The 18,437-nt window shown below is 40.4% G+C and overlaps 4 protein-coding genes across 6 annotated transcripts; all 4 read left to right on the forward strand.

The window, feature by feature from the left end:
- Positions 1 to 5: 5 nt before the first annotated feature.
- On the forward strand, positions 6 to 2,875 carry mtm (myotubularin). Its single transcript, XM_969733.5, has 11 exons — positions 6 to 222; positions 269 to 361; positions 409 to 618; positions 666 to 926; positions 973 to 1,188; positions 1,241 to 1,377; positions 1,425 to 1,632; positions 1,677 to 1,847; positions 1,891 to 2,098; positions 2,148 to 2,329; positions 2,581 to 2,875. Exons 1-11 carry the CDS (start codon positions 100 to 102, stop codon positions 2,701 to 2,703), a joined length of 1,932 nt encoding a protein of 643 aa, XP_974826.2. The 5' UTR covers positions 6 to 99; the 3' UTR covers positions 2,704 to 2,875.
- A 132-nt stretch (positions 2,876 to 3,007) lies between these two features.
- On the forward strand, positions 3,008 to 15,072 carry nocte (no circadian temperature entrainment). 3 transcript variants are annotated; one of them, XM_015984800.2, is made up of 13 exons: positions 3,008 to 3,171; positions 3,782 to 3,928; positions 3,989 to 4,210; positions 7,058 to 7,528; positions 7,583 to 10,930; positions 11,014 to 11,643; positions 11,695 to 11,898; positions 11,955 to 12,390; positions 12,452 to 12,655; positions 13,093 to 13,422; positions 13,493 to 13,629; positions 13,685 to 13,826; positions 13,883 to 15,072. In XM_015984800.2, the coding sequence occupies exons 2-13, from the start codon at positions 3,836 to 3,838 to the stop codon at positions 14,083 to 14,085; spliced, it is 6,420 nt and encodes a 2,139-aa protein (XP_015840286.2). In that variant the 5' UTR covers positions 3,008 to 3,171; positions 3,782 to 3,835; the 3' UTR covers positions 14,086 to 15,072. The 3 variants fall into 3 exon arrangements, with proteins under 3 accessions (XP_015840286.2, XP_064212179.1, XP_064212178.1); XM_064356109.1 differs by having other exon boundaries at positions 13,508 to 13,629; XM_064356108.1 differs by lacking the exon at positions 3,008 to 3,171 and adding an exon at positions 3,292 to 3,571.
- Positions 15,073 to 15,128: 56 nt separating this feature from the next.
- P5cr (Pyrroline 5-carboyxlate reductase) lies at positions 15,129 to 16,448 on the forward strand. The gene is made up of 5 exons (XM_969683.3): positions 15,129 to 15,334; positions 15,382 to 15,635; positions 15,682 to 15,900; positions 15,949 to 16,160; positions 16,206 to 16,448. Exons 1-5 carry the CDS (start codon positions 15,214 to 15,216, stop codon positions 16,270 to 16,272), a joined length of 873 nt encoding a protein of 290 aa, XP_974776.1. The 5' UTR covers positions 15,129 to 15,213; the 3' UTR covers positions 16,273 to 16,448.
- On the forward strand, positions 16,439 to 18,387 carry LOC663628 (uncharacterized). The gene is made up of 6 exons (XM_969666.5): positions 16,439 to 16,626; positions 16,744 to 17,131; positions 17,179 to 17,609; positions 17,653 to 17,999; positions 18,049 to 18,111; positions 18,161 to 18,387. Exons 1-4 carry the CDS (start codon positions 16,577 to 16,579, stop codon positions 17,711 to 17,713), a joined length of 930 nt encoding a protein of 309 aa, XP_974759.1. The 5' UTR covers positions 16,439 to 16,576; the 3' UTR covers positions 17,714 to 17,999; positions 18,049 to 18,111; positions 18,161 to 18,387.
- The last annotated feature ends 50 nt before the right edge of the window (positions 18,388 to 18,437 follow it).

Here is an 18,437-nt window from a genome sequence, read left to right on the forward strand (position 1 = left end):
GCGCATTTTTGTGACAGTAGCTGGGTTTTTGACAGGAACAAGTGATTTGACAGCAATTAATGATGAAAATTGAAAAATAAAACTAAAATAATCAAAAGAATGATAAAAAGAGGAAGTGTCGAGTTATTAGACATGGACAGTAATAGCTACGGTAAAAATCTAACATTGGATACCTTCCGGTCGGATTCCAAATCTAACTTAATAAATTCAAAACAAGAAACTGTAAGTAACCCGCCCTAATAAAGCCGCAATTTGATGTTTTGATTAGACTAGCTGGGGTAAGACCTCGCCCAGCAAGAGCTACTGCTCCTCCAGTTCAACATCAACGGAAAATGTAGTTTCCACCCTCGAGCGGAAAAAAGTAATAACTAAACACTTGTCCACACTTCCTACTTCATTACTTTCAAGGCAACATCATTCGAAAGCAACGTCCCCAACCGGCCCGACGACCCCCCTTTACTCCAGGGTGAAAAAGTAACAGGCCAAGCACGGGACGTCACTTACCTTTGCCCCTATTACGGCCCCGCAAGGGGAGTCTTGACCGTAACCAACTATAGGTTGTATTTCAGATCGGCAGATAAAGACACCCCTAACATTATCGACGTGCCATTGGGTGTGGTATGTTCATTCAATCCCAATTACCAAGTTTTAATTGTTAAATGAAGGTGTCACGTATTGAGAAAGTCGGGGGCGCCTCCTCGCGTGGGGAGAACGCCTATGGCATCGAAGTGTTCTGCAAAGACATGCGAAACTTGCGTTTCGCCCATAAACAGGAAAACCACTCGCGCCGCGACGTTTTCGAAAAGTTGCAACAATTCGCCTTCCCCCTGTCCCACAAAATCAAGCTGTTCGCGTTCGAATACTCTGAGACTTTTCCCGAGAACGGGTGGGCGATTTATGAGCCAATCGCGGAGCTCAAGAGAATGGTAACGTCAGGTCAAGTGACCCGGTCACTACAAACTAAACTTTTAGGGGGTCAATAACGACATGTGGAAAATATCGCGAATAAATGAGCAGTACGACATTTGCGATAGCTATCCGGCTGTTTGGGCGATTCCGGCACAAGCCACTGAGGAGGATATTAAATCTGTGGCGAGCTATCGCAGCCGCGCTAGGATTCCTGTCCTTAGTTGGATTCACCCCGAATCGCAGGCCACCATCACCAGGTGTTCGCAACCTTTGGTTGGGGTAAGAAATTCTGTCAGCCACTAAAACTCGACTCAAATCGGTAATATTGAAGGTGAGTGGTAAAAGGTGCCGCGAGGACGAGAGATACATCCAACTGATAATGGATGCGAACGCTCAGTCGCATAAAATGTTCATCATGGATGCGAGGCCTAGCGCTAACGCGATCGCCAATAAGGCAAAAGGGGGCGGGTAATTGGCTAAATATTACTTTGCCAAATAAATAAATTTTAACGTAGGTACGAGTCTGAAGACGCCTACCAGAACGCAGAGCTCGTGTTTCTGGACATTCACAACATTCACGTAATGCGGGAGTCTTTGCGAAAGCTCAAAGAACTGTGCTATCCCAACATTGAGGAAACGAAGTGGCTGTCAGGGGTCGAGTCAACCTATTGGCTGAAGCACATCAAGTGTATTTTAGCCGGGGCTGTCCGAATCGTTGATAAGGTTGATTTGTGGCGAAAAATTCGCAATTTTATTATCCCTTGTAGGTTGAAAATCACAAAACTTCAGTGTTGGTGCACTGTTCGGACGGCTGGGACCGCACAGCGCAATTGACGGCTTTGCCAATGCTGATGCTAGACCCTTACTATCGCACGATCAAAGGTTTTGAAGTTTTGATTGAGAAAGAATGGCTCTCATTTGGCCACAAATTCCAACAGGTACAAAATTTACGCTTTTATTTTTTTGTGAGTTTATTTGTAGCGTATCGGACACGGTGATGACCATCATTCGGATGCAGACAGGTCACCTGTTTTTCTCCAGTTTATCGACTGCGTGTGGCAGATAACGCAACAGTTTCCCAACGCTTTCGAGTTCAATGATTACTTTTTAATTACGATTCTTGATCATTTGTATTCGTGTCGGTTTGGCACGTTTTTGTGTAACAGTGAACGGGAAAGGGTGCAAGAGAGTAATTTCTTATCTATTTTCTTGATGTTATTCTAGAATATTTTTTACAGAACTTAAAGAACAGACTGTCTCTTTGTGGTCTTACACCAACAGTCATCTAGACTTGTACAAAAATCCGCTCTATTGGGCCAACAATAATCAGCAGAGAGTATTGATTCCGATTGCAAGTATTAGACATATCAAGCTGTGGAAGGCTTACTATTGCAGGTGGAACCCCAGCATGCGAACACAGGTAACTTCACTCTTGACAAATCTATTGTTGATTTTTTTATTTCAACTTCTGTTCTAAAATAATGTGGCGCTTATTCTTATTGATCACGGACAATACAAAATTCATTTGTTAAAATTATTATCAAGTAGGCACGAGCTGGTACTACAGGATAATGCTTTAAGGCTGTGTTGTAAATATTGTAACTGTTATTACAATATAGCCGAAATTGTTAATTACTTATTGTGAAGTAATTTTAACGTTTTAATTTTAAGGACCCAGTTTACCAGCGAATAAGAGAGTTGCTGATACTGAAGGAGCAGCTGGAAAATACCGTAGAACAGTGCCGCAGGGAGCAACAGTCACGGATGGCTCGAAGTAACGTGACGCCAGCATAGTCCTTGTGTAACCAAATTTTCTGTAAATACTAGGGCTAAAAGCATATTATGTATTTCATTTGTATTCTCGTAAAATAATCTGACCATGTAATTTTAAGTTGCAAATTTTTACTAATTATATATTAATCTACAATGCAATACCCGAATATAATTAATAAATTTTTTGTCCGTATCCCTGTTTTTTGCTATCCCAGCCGAATTAGTTTAACTGATTTTGGCGTCCTCTAGGCGTCGGCGTCGGCAGCTGAAGTAGAGTTCACGTTGCCTAGATGTCGCCAGGGTAATAAATATACGTGACGTCATGTATTGATTAAAACTGCCGTAGTCGGCGTACGCCATTTTGACTTAAGTGAAAAAGTTTACGTTTAGTGGTAAAAACAAGCTGAAATCTGTGATCATCCGTCCCTATTTTCGTTTAATCGGATCTATTTCTTGTTGATTACTGTTTACCCATCTGGACGGACCAAGGTATGTCTTTATTTTACGTTTTAGAACGTATACGTACTAGATTTCATAATACAATGTTTTTATTTCAATCGGCGACCGAGCAAATTTTGTACCGTTATGTGCTGCTAGTTTTCAAAGACTGTGCCCTGGTTTTGGTGTTTGTGTGTCTAAAGTGGGCACAGGGGGCTTAAACTGGCCGAAAGTTTTTCATTTCGAGGCTTTGTGCTTTGTCAATGTTCGCTTTTGGCAGGTAGCTGGGGTTGGGCTAGATTCTGCTTACGTTGTGTTCTTTTGTAATTGTATTTGCGGGATTGTTGCAAGATTGAGTGACTCTTTCGTTTTGCCACGAAATTGGGGCTATTTTTGGAGCAATTGAGTGATATATTTCATTTCCGGATTGCTGGTGCACGACGATACTGTTGTAAGGCTTTACCTTGACGTTTTCAAAGTCCTTCATGATTATTACTGCATTATTACACACCATTCAAATATTAATGTGCAAATCTTCTACATAATTAACTAATTAATTGGTTCCCTTACGAATACTAATCGTTTCGCTCGCTTGGCATTCCAGACACATACGCAATTAAAATTTACAATGTTATCGTTTATTGTGCGTTTTCTTTTGAAGGAAAAAGGTTCGTTCGCTGGGTCCTGAAGATCTAAATGGTTGCGTGCAGACAGCATGTCTACTTTGCCAGGTCTGGCCTCCAAGGGGGAGAAATCAAAGCAAAAGTTCCAGTCGTTAGATATAAATAGTTTATACAGAGTTAGCAGGGTAAGGTCTGAATGTTTCAAGGGTTCTGCATTTTTTACAAACTTTGCTTCTCTTGTCTAGGGTGAAAATTTAGAGAAGCAACAACAAAAAAGCACATTTACTTACAAACATGGCATGCAAAGTTTGGGAAAGGTGCCCAATGCACGTAGGGCGCCAGCGAATTTACCTTCTTTGAAATCGGAACATAGCGGAACTGACGCATCTGTACCTTTAGTACCACCAGGCGGACCAGGATGGGGAAAACAAGAATCGACATCTTCAACTTCCACCACTTCTCCAACGGTAGGTTTTTTGCAATATATTAAAATGTGTGAGTAATTGTTTTGTCTGATATTGCGAGATATCTGTTTTCCATGTAAACTGAACCTTTATCTCAATGTAAATAAATTTGTGGTATGTGGTGTGATTAACGGATATGGAGTAAATTCACACGCATAATCCAGTTTAAAAAATAAACGGGCTTCTTCCTTGGTGTTTTTTTTTAAGTAATTGTGTCGGATGAAATATTTTATAGATTTTGCTTATTTAATTTGTTTTTACAAAATATGGCAAAGGGAAATGTATCGTCAAGTAATTGTGTTTTCAGACAAAAGAGAACATAAAAATTCCACATAGTGAATAAGCAGCAAAACAAGAAAAATTATTGGAGCAGTAAACTTTAAACGTTATTATTACTGACGCACTCAGTGATACCTGTTGACCTAGAATTGATTTTTCCTCAATCAAAAATAATATTCATTTTAATCATTTTTATTTTGTATGTTGCCAAGATTGATTATGCTCTCATTAATCATTGTGTTTCTATTTACACTATCGGACAAAAGTAAGGCAACATGTTGAAAAATATACAAATATTGGTATTTTAAATTTTAAGAGTTGGTATTTACCTTTAATTTAATTTTATAATAAATGTTTAAAGATATTCTTATTCGTGTTGAAAATGGATAGCCTGTGGGTAATTATTATGACATACTACTAGCTTGAAATATAAAAAAGCCCGATATTAATGCGACAAAAGTAAGGCAACATTGTCAGAAAATATTTTCAACTCAAATTTTGTTTGATTCAACATTTACATAACACTACCCAACACTAAAGTTTAAATAAATAGAACGAAAAATTCAATAATTTATGGCATAGCCGTTTATTAAGTATAATTTTTTGGTACCGTCTGGGCATTGAAGAAATTAATTTTTGAATAACATTTTCATCCAGATTTGACCACATTTCCTTGATTTTATCTATCAAAGATTGCTTGTTGGAAAATCTTTGTATTCGGATTCGTCGCTCTACCTCTTCCCATAAGTTCTCAATTGGGTTGAGGTCTGGTGATTGGGCAGACCATTGCAAAACATGAATATTATTATTTTGGAACCACTCACTGACCAATGCAGAAGTGTGTTTGGGGTCGTTATCTTGCTAAAAGGTACAACGAAGAGGCATTTCCCATTCTGCATACGGCAGCATTACATCTTGGAGTATGTCCCTATAGATGAACCGATCCATATTACCCTCAATAAAGCTCAACGGACCCACACCATTCCACGAAAAACACCCCCACAGAAAAACGCTACCATGACCATGTTTAATAGTGGGTGTAACATACTTGGGGTTGAATCGTGTATTGATTGGCCGTCTCACACGTTTCATTCCATCCGAATTAAATAATTTGTATCGAGTTTCGTCATTAAACAGAACTTTCCTCCAATCTTGCACTGTCCAATTCAAATGTTCTCTTGCAAATTGAAGTCTGGCGCGTCTATTTCTTTCGGAAATCAAAGTTTTTTTAGCAGGACGTCTACTAAAAAGCTTTGCTGCAACCAGTCTTCTTTGAATTGTTCGTGTACTAACTCCTACTTCCGGTATTTTCGCTATAATTTTAGATGCAGATTTCCATGGATCGTTTTCCGAAATTCTTTTAATGCGTCTGTCCATGTTTATAGTGGTTTTTCGTGGTCTTCCCGATTTTGCATTATTGTTTAAATGTCCTCTTTCGTTGTAGCGAATAATTATTTTAGACACGCTGTATCTGGGCAGTTGAAATCTTCTTGCAATATCCGCTTGTTTTTCATTGTTTAAGAAAGCATCTATCACTCTTTCTTTCAACTCTTTACCAATTGGTGTACCCGTTGGCATGGCTATTGTTGCACAAGACGAACTGTTAATATTGGCCTAACAAATTTTTCATTATAACAACATTTTTTGAAAAAAATCTAAATGTTGCCTTACTTTTGTCGTCCTAAAATAATTCTTTTTTACACTACAACTCAACAAAGCGGTTTTTTTCAACCTTAATAAATAATTATTTGACATTAATGACAGTAGCTTCCCTTGATTCTTTTAATAATACCATAGTTTGCCCGATCATAATTTATTTACATTAGATAGACATTAATTTCTATATTTTTCAAAATGTTGCCTTACTTTTGTCCGATAGTGTATATCAATTTACTAATGTAGTACTTGACAAATAAGAATTTGGTTTAAATACATACAAGTATCGTAATGAAGACATGAATGTGTTTGCACTTGGGTTTCCTTGAACAGTAAAGTGCACTATGTTTATCATAATGAAGTGGTTGCATATTCAAAGTTGTGGAGATAATTTTTTTGATATTATTTTAATCTACTTGAATTGTTAGATAAATTAATGAAAAGAAATGTGGAAGCGTAAGTCGTAATACACACAATAACAGTAGTAAATAAGAGGCAGATAATTGGAATCTTTGTGTGATTTTTTCACTTTGAATTTTTACAGTGACCCATTTTTTTTTCTAAAGTACATTAACACATTCATACTTTAATTGGAAGAAACTTTATTTAAAATTCTATTGTATTTTATTTTATGGAATTGTTTAAAAGAATTAATTATTAAATGTAGAGAAATAGAGGCAACGATTACGGTTGCTTTGTCTCCAAAAGTGAGGCGAATTAGACATTTTGGCATGAGTTTTTTTAATAGACAATCTGGAGCTACTGTTAACTGTTCTATAAAAAAAATATAAAATTTTGTTCTAGAAAGACTTTGTTTAGGGCTGAGAATTTACTGAACGTCTCGTTAATTTTCGAGGAAGAAAGCTTCAAAAAAATTAACGACTTCGAACTGTAGTGGTTAAATTTTTTGTTTAGACAACAACTACAACAGCTTCAACTCCAAGCAGCCAACCTTCCCCACAATTGAGTTCTCATCAAGCTGCAATTGCCCTTCCGGTGACCACAACAATACCACCACCAAACAAACATGTAACACCTTCTGCTACGCCTGCTACCACAGACAAGTCATGGAGTGCCGTAATGAGCGGTCCAGATTCCGCACATCCACCATTATATCAGAGTCCTCAATTCCAACACGAGTTCCCCAGCTTGTCCGTTGGAGATGGCGGCCCCATACGTACTGGTTCCGATGCTCAGTACACGCCAGGGCTAAGCCTGCGGCCCCAAACCGAGGGCTCCTGGATACAGGGTGGATCTCGACCAGGTGCCGAAGGTCCCCCAAGGAGCAGCTCGGTCCCCTTGGGTGCCCCGCCACAGCTGTCGGCCCAGGTCGGCCTCCCTCAACAACAATTGCCACCGCAATTTCGGGCGGTCATGCCAAATTTTGTAAGTCTAGATTATTTTAAGTCTAGACTTAATTTAATTTTGCAATTTGTACAGATGTGCAAAGGTAGCTTCGCTACTGGTGGAACTGCTGGTGCTCCTACTCAAACTCCTCCGCCGATGAATGGACGTAATCGGCCAGAAAATCGCCCGCCACCGCGAATGGTGGACGCGGAGGAAATTACCCCAAGACCGATCATTAAGGAAGAAGAATTGAGTCGCATGGATGAAATTGACAAGGACATGGGATGGACCTGTCATGATGATATTGATTACAACCAGAAATTGGCTTTCAGTGATGACGAATCTACCACGGAGAAAAAACCGAAAAAAGAAACTAAAACTACCCCAACTACTACACCCAATACGACCACTCAAAAAGACCACGAAAAGTCTGACTCTCATCCGAATGAATCTCAGTCCCGTAACAATTGGAACAATAAACGTTCTTCGGATGAGGAACTTTGGAAGCAACGTCGCCAACACAACAAGGATCTAGAATTAACCGTTCAGAGAGCCAAGCAACGCAAAGAAGAAGAGGAAAAACGTTTTAATGAAGCTGCCAAACAGGGAGCTGCCAAAAAACTTCAAGAATTGGAAGAAAGAATGAGCAAACGTAATCGTGAAGAAGAAGGTGTTGGGACGATAAACCCTTCTGTAGTCCCACCAAAACCAATTGTTCCCGCCGACATTCCCCTCCCTGATTTTCAAAGAGAAAAAGAAAGAGATCGTGATAGTCGATCCCGAACGCCAAACGATACAGGAAGTGACGAGAAAAGTTCAAATTCCTTCAGACAATTGACCCAAATCGAGGGTAAAAACTTCGCACCTCGCAAGCACGTCAAAGGGTCTGAAAGAGATCGTGACGTTCGCGAACAGAACGGTCCGAGTTTTTCGCGACATTTTCAATTGCCTCCGAGGTTTCAAAAACAAAGGAATAACCCGAATTCGAATATGCAGAGTCAAATGCATTTCGGGCATAGTTTTGATAGTCGATGGGCTCAAGGAGGACAAGGATTGTCAAAAACGAATTTGAGACATGATAGTCCCGATCGTGATGTGGATGATGATAGAAGGGATTATAAAAGACAAAGTTCTGAAGATAGTCACCGAAGTTCACATCGGTCACAATCGGACTTGTCTCATAAATCGTCGGATCGGTTTGGTGATGACTCGCACGATTATAGGCATCAGGATTACGATTATAACAGGAAGAATCGAGACGAGGATAAGTGGCAAAAGGAAAACGAAAAGAAAAAGCATGATGATGATTGGCATGGTGATAGGAGAGATAAGTATCGTGATGATAAGCATGAAAGGCCACAAAGGCCCGATAGTCGAGATTCGAGAGCGTCTAGGGAATCACGTCAATCGAGGGATTCGGCACGTGATTCAGAACCAAGGGATCATATCGGCTCGTGGGCTGATACAGTGTTTGAACCTACATATGAAGAAAAAAGACGGGATCATGGCAGAGAGGACCGACGTCAAGTTCCAGGTCCAATTACGAAAGAAAGAATAGAGGCTGACGATATGAAGAACGAGAAGCGAGGTTTGACACAATTGAAGAGAGGCCAAATGCCCGATAAGAAAATTGCGGAAAAGAAAGATGAGAAGATCCAAGATGGATCAATTGGTGAAAATAAATTGCAGGACCAGTTGCAGGATTCTGGGACAAAAGCATGGGCTGATGCCGTATCACCCAATACTATAGACCCCGAGAATCCTAAATATATGGATACGTTTGAAAAGAATAAAAGCAGCTCGAGCACGGAAGCGCTTAAGCAAGAGAATGATTTGAAAAAGTCTGATAACTCGGAATTCAAGGATAAAGATGATAAGCGCGGTAGAAACCGCAATTATCCGTCGAGTAAAGGTTGGAGTGGTAACGAATATCACCGGTCTACTAATTGGCCGAAAAGACAAACAAGTCGAGGAGCGCGCCCCGGAGGGCCTCAGAGACCGGGTGATTTCCACGGAACGGATTCAGAAGGTTCAATGGACGAGGTAAATGTTGATGGTGTCCCACTAAAGAGTCCTAAAACCGTTAAAAAATCGGAGAAGGACGACAAAAATAAGGAAATCAAACAAAACGAAAAGACCGCGACGTTGGAACGAAACAAAGATAAGCAGGACAGCAAACGCGAGAATTACGTACCGAGAGGGGAACCGTCGAGGCATGGACGTGGAGGTGGCAATTTCCGTGGTAGAGGTGGTTTAAGTAAAAGAATCGATGGTTACGGTCCTCCACCGTCGAAAAGTCCTTTCGGTCATCACGACGATAAAGAAAAAAAATTATCAAGTGATGAGAATTCCGGTGATATAACAATTGAAGACAAAGCTAAGCAAAATCAGCAAGCACTATCTGCTGGAATCATCGGAAGTGCTCGAAAGGAAATGGGAGCCAAGTTGGATGACAAAGCCAAGAGTCGGAAACCTGACCACAGAAGAGGAAAATCGAAGACTAAAGCTGATGGGAAACGGGACGACGAAACCGTTGATTCTAATTCGGATAATTCCGATGATAAAGATGGCAAAGGTTTGAAAAAAACGCACAAAACTAACCCTCCTCTGAGAGGCCCTCTAAGCATGAATCAAACCCGGCGCACTAACGCTCCGCCACGTTTAACCAGTGGTGAGAAAAAAACTCATCCATCTCGTAATGAAAATCCCATTCCGAGACAAAATTCAAGCGGAGCGTTGCGTTCTCAAAGTGTAATAAAGAAGGATGAAAAGTCGGGTGAACCGAACAGTTTGTGTAGCGGCATTGCCGATATTTCTCTCAAGAATAAACCGGAGACCGAACCAGAAGATGGTGATGAAAAAGTCTCCCTTCAGAGTGATTCTGATGGTTTCCAAGAAGTCAAAAGTAAGAAAACTGGGAAGGAACGTCAGAAATCAATCGACGAGAAACCGGGCAAGGCGCCGATAAAGCCGGACAAGGATGCAGGAAAACAGGACCGGAAACCTAAGAGTAGTTCGACTGTACAATTAACACAGCAACAAATCTCGAACATTCCGCCACTGATGGCAACTCCTGTTAATCCGCCACCGGTTTTACCACAAGCTAATAAAAATCCGTTTGAAAGGCCGCGTCAGAGTAAATTGGCGCCGAGGTTTGCGAAGCAAAGAGAAAATAATAGACTGCAAAAAGCGCAAATGCAACAGCAACAGAATATTTGTGACGTGAATGATATGAACAAAGTGAATCAAAACATGAACGTTTACGGTATGAAAGATTCGTCAAGTGTTGTGATGCCGTTGGCGAATGCTTGGGATAAGTCGTTAGGGGGGCCCCCGTTGAGAAATATCGATTCGGAAAATGTGTTGGGAGTTTCTGGGGATGGATGCAAGACTTTGGACCATGTCCAAGCGAGTCAGAGCAACAGCCCCAGCAATGATAAGGTAAGAAGGTTAAAAGTTTTATTTTTCTATGTAATTAATATTCTTAGTGCGGGTGCTATATTGTTTATTGTTTTTCATTTCAGATTATCGGTAAAAGCAGTCAGTTGCAGGACAAGGCAATTCTCGATGGTACGACGCCTCCTGTCAACACCATCATTTTCGAAAACACAAATTTTAAATCAGCTCCTGGTTCTCGAAATTCAAGATCCGATAAGCCACGTTCAAAGTTGGATGAAGGCATGGACGGATCTGTGGTATCAGGTTTCAATAAACCTATATCGGATTTGCTTTGTAAAAACGACAAACAGTCCGAGTCGATTCAGATTCCGCTCTCTTTTAAAGAAGATAATGCCGATATAAAGTTGGATTTTTTTGATTCCGAACTGTCTCATCTGACCGAAGAGAAAAGTTCGAAAAATTTGTGTATGCCACGTTCGATGCACGCCATCACAACGGGCAATAACACGATTACAACGCCTGATGCGTTGAATTTTAAAATACAATCAGTGAAAAAAATGTGGGAAACCCCAGCTGATCACAATGTTGGACAAGAAGATAACAATTCGAGTTTCTCGAGTTCGTTTGTTTCGGATCCTAATACGTTGGATCCGAACGCTTTCGGTAAAGGGAACGATACTCCCGACGATAATCACGAAGGTTATAGTCCTTCTCCCAATCAAGTTGCTTCAAACAGCACAACAAATGTGTGCAAGGTGATTGTCTATTCTCCTGTTGGTAGTGATAATAAACTTGTGACATTGAAGGTAAAACCTACTCAGCAAGTGTCAGGTGGTGGTGCCCAAGCTGTGTTAAATTCAGCGACTCATCAACAGCATTCGGGCATCATGGGACCAAGTCTGATGGGGAATCCCTTGTCACCGCCTCCTCTACAGCCGGTCATCGGAACTGGCGTTAATTTAGGCCAACCCCCTCAGCAATACACGGCCAATCAACACATTAGCTATCAAGTAATGTTAATTTTAATTTTTTGTACGAAAAAAAAATTTTTTTTAATTTGTTACAGGCGGGTCTTGGTGGCAGTAATCAATACGGCATCTCGGCCATACCTTCACCGCCAACCGTTATGTATAATTCGACTCAACAAATACAACAGACGGGTCTCTACGGACCATTCCAGATCGATCAGACTGGAGTGTTAGGTGGTCAAGGACGTTCCCAATATTCCCAATATCCTAACCATTATAGTTTGGGTCAGACAGCCTCTAGTCCGTATTCGACGCAATCGGTGTATTTACAGACCCAACCTCACCCCCCTCCTGCGGCCCAAGCGCCGCCCGACCTTTACCAAAATATTAGTAATTACAGACTGTCTGCGACAGGACCGTTCGGACAAAATCAACAATTGAATAATCCCACAACTGTCCTCATTTCGTCCACTTCCTCCAATTCGTTGATGTCCGCTTCGGTCAAACCCAGCAGCCAACAAATCAGCGCGATTGGTGAGTTGGGTTTACGCTCCTTGAATTTTTTATTTTGATCACTGTGTTTTCTTCTTCAAAGGTACCAAAGCTGGCGGAGTTGGGCAAGCCTACCAACAGCAGTCTCAACAGAGCCAGCAAGTGTACATGGCGTACGAGCCCGCGCTTCAGGCCAATTATTTGCAAAGTGCTGCAGGTGTGATGCAAAGAGGACCCACTGGTCCCGTGCAGAACAATGTGGTTCCCGCTTTGCAGCCTTCTTCATCATATTATTCAGGATCGACAGGTACTGCCAAAGCTTATAATTCTTCATGGAATTTACACTAATGTGCTTTTTGGGTTAAGCTTGTATCTTTTGAGGATTATTTTGGTGTGGTGATTAAGTTTATAGCATTAAGATCAAAATTATATACACTAAATTATTTTATTTTGTATAATTGAGTCATTTAAAGGACGTATGCACTGATCGTTTCGTTAATCAACGCTTTTTTGTTTAATTAACCTTGTAAATTTTCGCATATCTGTTTAATGTATTAGTTTTCTCCAACTCTAGTATTATTTTTGTAGTAAATGTAGAAAGTTGTATAATAAATATTTTTTGTAATTTTGTGTATTCTTTGGCATGCTTTATATTGTGGTGTTGTGCAATCAACGGATAATTTTAAGAGCTAATTTTACGAAACATTGTTAAGCACTAAAGACCGTTACTGATGTAATTTATAGGTCAGACAGGGTATTTCCAACAGCCTGGAAGTTCTACTATTCAGTCTGCTCAGTTACAGCAACACCAAGCTGGGTACGGACTTCAAGGCAACGTTTTTGGTACCCATAACCAGTCTCATACTAACGCCGGATTGCAAAGTTTCAACTCGCATTTTTTATCGACTCCAATGCAGTTGGCTGCAGCACTAAATGCGCAACAATTTCGGTCCAGCCTTCCAACACAGTTTATGAAAGGCGTCGGCAGCCAACAAATTGGTGATCAAACAGGAAGGTCACAACAACTCAAAAGCCCCGGCAGTCAAGAAGTGCTGTCGTCGGTCTTCAACTCTGGTAAGAATTTATTTTGGACACAACCATTTACTCAACTTGATTTGTTATTTATAGTTATGTCTTTTTATAGTCCTGTATTTCCTAGGTTCGCAGATTTCGTCCCCTAAGTTAAGGCAGAACTGTAAACAACCCCCGCCTCAACCGAGCCCAACAGCCCAACATAAATACAATCTCTATCAAGGGGTGGGCAACCAACAGTCTGGAAATGTAAGCACATCCAAATTCCTAATTGTGAATAACGTAATTTATTGTATTTCTTCAGATGCAGAGGTACCCTCCTCCAATTCAGCGACCCGTCAATTTCCAGCAAATGGGTTCCGTACAACAAAACAATTCTGCCAACAACCAAAAGCATCGTTCTAACAATCCTAACAATAAAGCTTCTTCTCGACAATATTATCAAAGTAAGAAGTTTATAATTTTGTAGTGAAGTCATTTCTAATTTGTTTTTTTTTTACAGATAATTCAATTTCATCTCAGAGTGAAAAAATCGACGACAGTAAGCTGAATGATAATTCCCTGAGCAACAGCAATTCCAACAGCGTTAATTCGTCTGTTGCTAACAAAACCGTAATTGGGACAAGTGCCGCAACTACGGTAGCTTCTCCGGAGATTTCAAAAGAGGCTATAAATATAGAAGAAACCACCGCTTTGAAGGATTAAGTGTTGTCTTTTATTGTTTTAAGCACTAAACAGTTTGTATCGTGTTAACCAATTTCCAAATTTTGTACATTATTACTAATTAATGAAAGGAACCGCAAAAATGTATTTATTTTTTCCATTATATTAAGTATTGAAGTTTTCTTGTATTACTAATAGTAATTATTTATTTTTCGTGGTACTGGGACTTGATTTGTGACCGGTTTTTCCATAAATTCTTTGTACACCGATTTTAGAACTAGGAGTTGAAGTTTTATGCTTTGCCTGAAATATAAAAATAGATTTTTTTGGTAAACGTATATCCTGTATCTTATTGTACTGGTCCATTGTTAACTGGGCCCAGTACGATAGTTTAGCCAGACCTTAGTAGTTTTTTTACTGTGCTCTGTAAAAATGTTATTACTGTGTGCACTTGCCAAACGATAGCTTCAACTGCCCACAGTAACAGAAATTTTTGAGCCCTTTGCCGTGCAATGCCGACAGTGGTTCTAGCAATTGTAGTTTTGTGATATGTTAAGTGTATAGATATTTGAAATCAAGGCATTGAACTCGCAAATCTCAAATTTCGGTAAATGTTTTCTACAATTTGTCTCCAAATCGTGGAGCTTCTAATTTTTCTCGAGATTGTATAGGCTTGCCTAACCAACTTAGCGACACAATCTCACCTGTAGCTCATTAGCAGTGTTAGTAAATCGTAGCCAGCATGGAATGTATCGTGTAAAAATTATTCAGTGAGTGAAAAACTGCACTAATGTTTTATCACACAAACTCCAAGCTTTATTAAACCTCAGTGTTGACGGAAATTCGACTGAAAAGACTGCATTCGGAAGGTGAAGTGTGTGACCTAAAAGACTCTGGATTCGCTCTGTTTTGTTCTCTTCTACCGGCATCAGCAAATTACTCAGATTATGAAACAAAATTGTATATCTTTGGTTAAGATATTTAATTCTATAAATATTATTACTTCGTAAAATAAATGGTTTAAATACAGGCGTTATTTCATTCTCGTAACCCTTTAAAACGAAATTGCTACGCCACTGGCTATGCTAATCAGCTGTCACTTTGACAGTTGTATCTAACCCCACAATTTCTTGCATAATTTCACCTCGACATTACTTTAATAAGTAAAAAATGGCTCTAAATCCCGACTGTAAATGTGGAATTACGTGTAGAGGCCGATTAAATGAAACTATTGGATTTATCGGTGGTGGAAACATGGCAAAAGCGATAGCCGAAGGGATTGTTAAAAAGGGTAAATTGTCCTGAGCTGATGTCACATCCTAAAAAAATATATTTAAGGTTTGGTGGACTATAAACAGTTAGTTGTCTCGGGGCCTCGAGATGGTAGTTTAGAATATTGGCGGGGTTTGGGCTCCAAAACAACAACCCAAAACGGCGACGTTGTTTGCGACGCTGATATAATTTTCCTAGCTGTAAAACCCCACATTCTCCCTTCCGCTGTAGCCAACATTTACGAAACAATGAAAAAACCCGTCAAGGGTAAACTTTTCGTATCAATCCTAGCAGGCATCACTTTGGAAGCCTTAGAAAACGTAACAAATCAACCCCAACTTTCCCAAACCAAAGTTAAAATTCTAGTGTCTAGCAACTTTGGAAGGCTCTCGGGTCATCCGCGTGATGCCCAACACCCCCATGATGGTGGGCGAAGGATGCACAGTGTTCTGTCCTGGCCAAAGGGCCAGCGATGACGACATAGCTCTAGTAAAAACTCTCTTAGAAACGTCAGGTGTCTGTAAGCAAGTCCCTGAATCGCTGATCAACGCTGTGGGGGCCCTCGCCGGCAGCGGCCCTGCTTTCGTAAAAATTAAACCCCAAGTCGGGCCCGTTTTAACACAATTTTAACAGGTCTATCTGATGATTGAAGCCCTGTCTGACGGTGGGGTTAAAATGGGAATCCCCCGGGCCATGGCTACGAATTTCGCCGCTCAGACTGTGCTCGGAGCCGCAAAAATGGTCCTGGAATCGGGGAAACACACAGGGGTTTTGAAAGACGAAGTGTGCTCCCCTGGGGGCACCACCATTACGGGGATCCACGCCCTGGAAAAGGGTGGCGTGAGGTAAACCGTTACCCAGAGTGGTGTTACATTAACTGATTGTTTCAGGGGCGCAATTATGGACGCTGTTGAAGCGGCGGCGAAAAAATCGGCAGAACTGGGACAAAAGAAATGAAATCGTCTTCCCGATCAGACTCTCTCAGTAGAACAATAACGACCCAGCAATATTATAAATATTTAGTTTTAATTACACAACTGGAATAACAACAAGTACCAATAATTAATTACATGACGGACAAGTTTTTAGATCTGTTTTATTCTAATGTGGAGGAATAAATTATTTTCCTTTTATTCAAGTTCATTATTGATTTGCCCCTGAAGCGCCGCCACTGGTGTCGTTTATTTCCGTCTGGTTTATCTAACCTCGGAAATAACTACCTCAAATAATACTATTTTAAACAGTTTTTGCCTCTATTAAAATGATTTCCTTCAATACTGTAGTTCACGTGCCCAAAAATAACAATATCGTGTAAGTATTCAGTTATTTAATCGTTTTAAATAATTATTGCAATATTGTGTAAAAGGACCAAAAGTTTTTTCTATTTTTTTGCCAAACATTAGATACGAATTTTGCAAAAAATTTCAGCCAATGTTTGAAAAACGCCCTGAGTGGTAAAACCTTTAGCACCACTGCCACCATCAAAATCAAAAAGAAAATCGGTTTTATCGGCGATGGAAACATGGCAAAAGCGTTATGTAAAAGCATCGAAAGGAGAGGCTTAATAAATTACTCCCAAGTCTACGTCTCAAGCCCTTACATAAAAAACCTGAACGTATGGAAAGAACTTGGCGCGAATACCACAACAGACAACACCGAAGTAGCCCAAAAATCGGACATTGTCTTCCTGGCTGTTAAGCCGCACATGTTGGGCGAAATCCTCGATAAAATAATCAAAGACGCGACAGCCAGTCCAATAAGCAACAAATTGTTCGTCTCGATTTTAGCCGGAATAACTTTAAGAGAACTGGAGGAGGTAAAAATACTCCAATACAAACATCCAAAAAAACGAGATTATTTCAGAAAACCAAAGTTTTCCAAGGCTCGCGTGTGATAAGAGTCATGCCCAACACCCCTGTCGTGGTCGGCGAGGGCTACACGGCCTACTGCCCCGGCCAGAACGTCACCGAAGAAGACCTCTCCATCATCAAGTCAATCCTCGAGGTCACCGGAAGTTGTCAACTCCTTCCCGAGAAAATGATCAACGCTGTGGGCGCCATCTCGAGCAGCGGGCCGGCCTTCGTGTACCTATTTATCGAAGCCCTGTCGGATGGGGGCGTCCGAATGGGGCTCCACCGAGAAATGTCGACGAAAATCGCAGCACAGACGGTCATGGGGGCCGCCAAAATGGTCCTGGAGACCAGCAAACACATGGGGACTTTGAAAGACGAAGTCTGCTCTGCTGGCGGCACCACCATTGCAGGGGTGCACGAGCTGGAGAAAGGGGGAGTCAGGTGGGGATAAATCACCTTTTTCTTTTTTAATTGACGGTTGCAGGGGCTCTGTTATGAACGCGGTGGAAGCGGCGGCGAAACGAGCCGACGAACTTGCAAAATAATTGTGCCAAGTGTTTAGTCTGCGGTTATTCTATAATAAAATTTAGTAAGATTACGTTGTTGCTATCTTTGAACCGATAAAACCGTTTTATCAATGACTGGTGCGCATTTGTAACATTTTTATTGCTAAAATAGTGAATGTTTTCTGATTGATATTTCTACTTGCCAAAATGAACACTTACTTAATTATCATGTTGCCCATTTCTTGCATATACTTTATAATCATGCTTGTTATATTGTTTGCCTATCTCAGAGCTAAAAAACAATACACTGAAATGATAAAAGAAGGTAAGACACAGCTGTATTAGCCAACTTAATCCATCGTTAATCTCGTTAGGGTTTTATTTTGTCTGGAATGGTGGGAGTTTTGTAGGAATACCTCCGGATGTGGCTGATGATAGTAACGTTTGTAATAGATTTTAAAATTTTATTTGAAAGTGTGCTTCCAGTGGGACTATCGGCCGGAACTGAGAGTAGAAATTCTTACTAAATGGTAATTTGGACATACGCGTTCTTTTTGGGAAGTTCACTTATCGCAATACATTTAATAACCTTATCAGTAGATAAAAACGATAATACGACGTGACATACAATAAACTTATTAGATCTAGAAACAATAAAAATGGAGTCTGTTATTTAGTTCGTTAATAATAAGTTAATAAAAAATGGAACTGTACCTAATTGTATTACTACCAATATCGTCAATATTCTTATTGTGCATGTTAG

The sequence above is a fragment of the Tribolium castaneum genome, chromosome 4 (assembly GCF_031307605.1).
Source record: "Tribolium castaneum strain GA2 chromosome 4, icTriCast1.1, whole genome shotgun sequence".
Classification (NCBI taxonomy): domain Eukaryota; kingdom Metazoa; phylum Arthropoda; class Insecta; order Coleoptera; family Tenebrionidae; genus Tribolium; species Tribolium castaneum.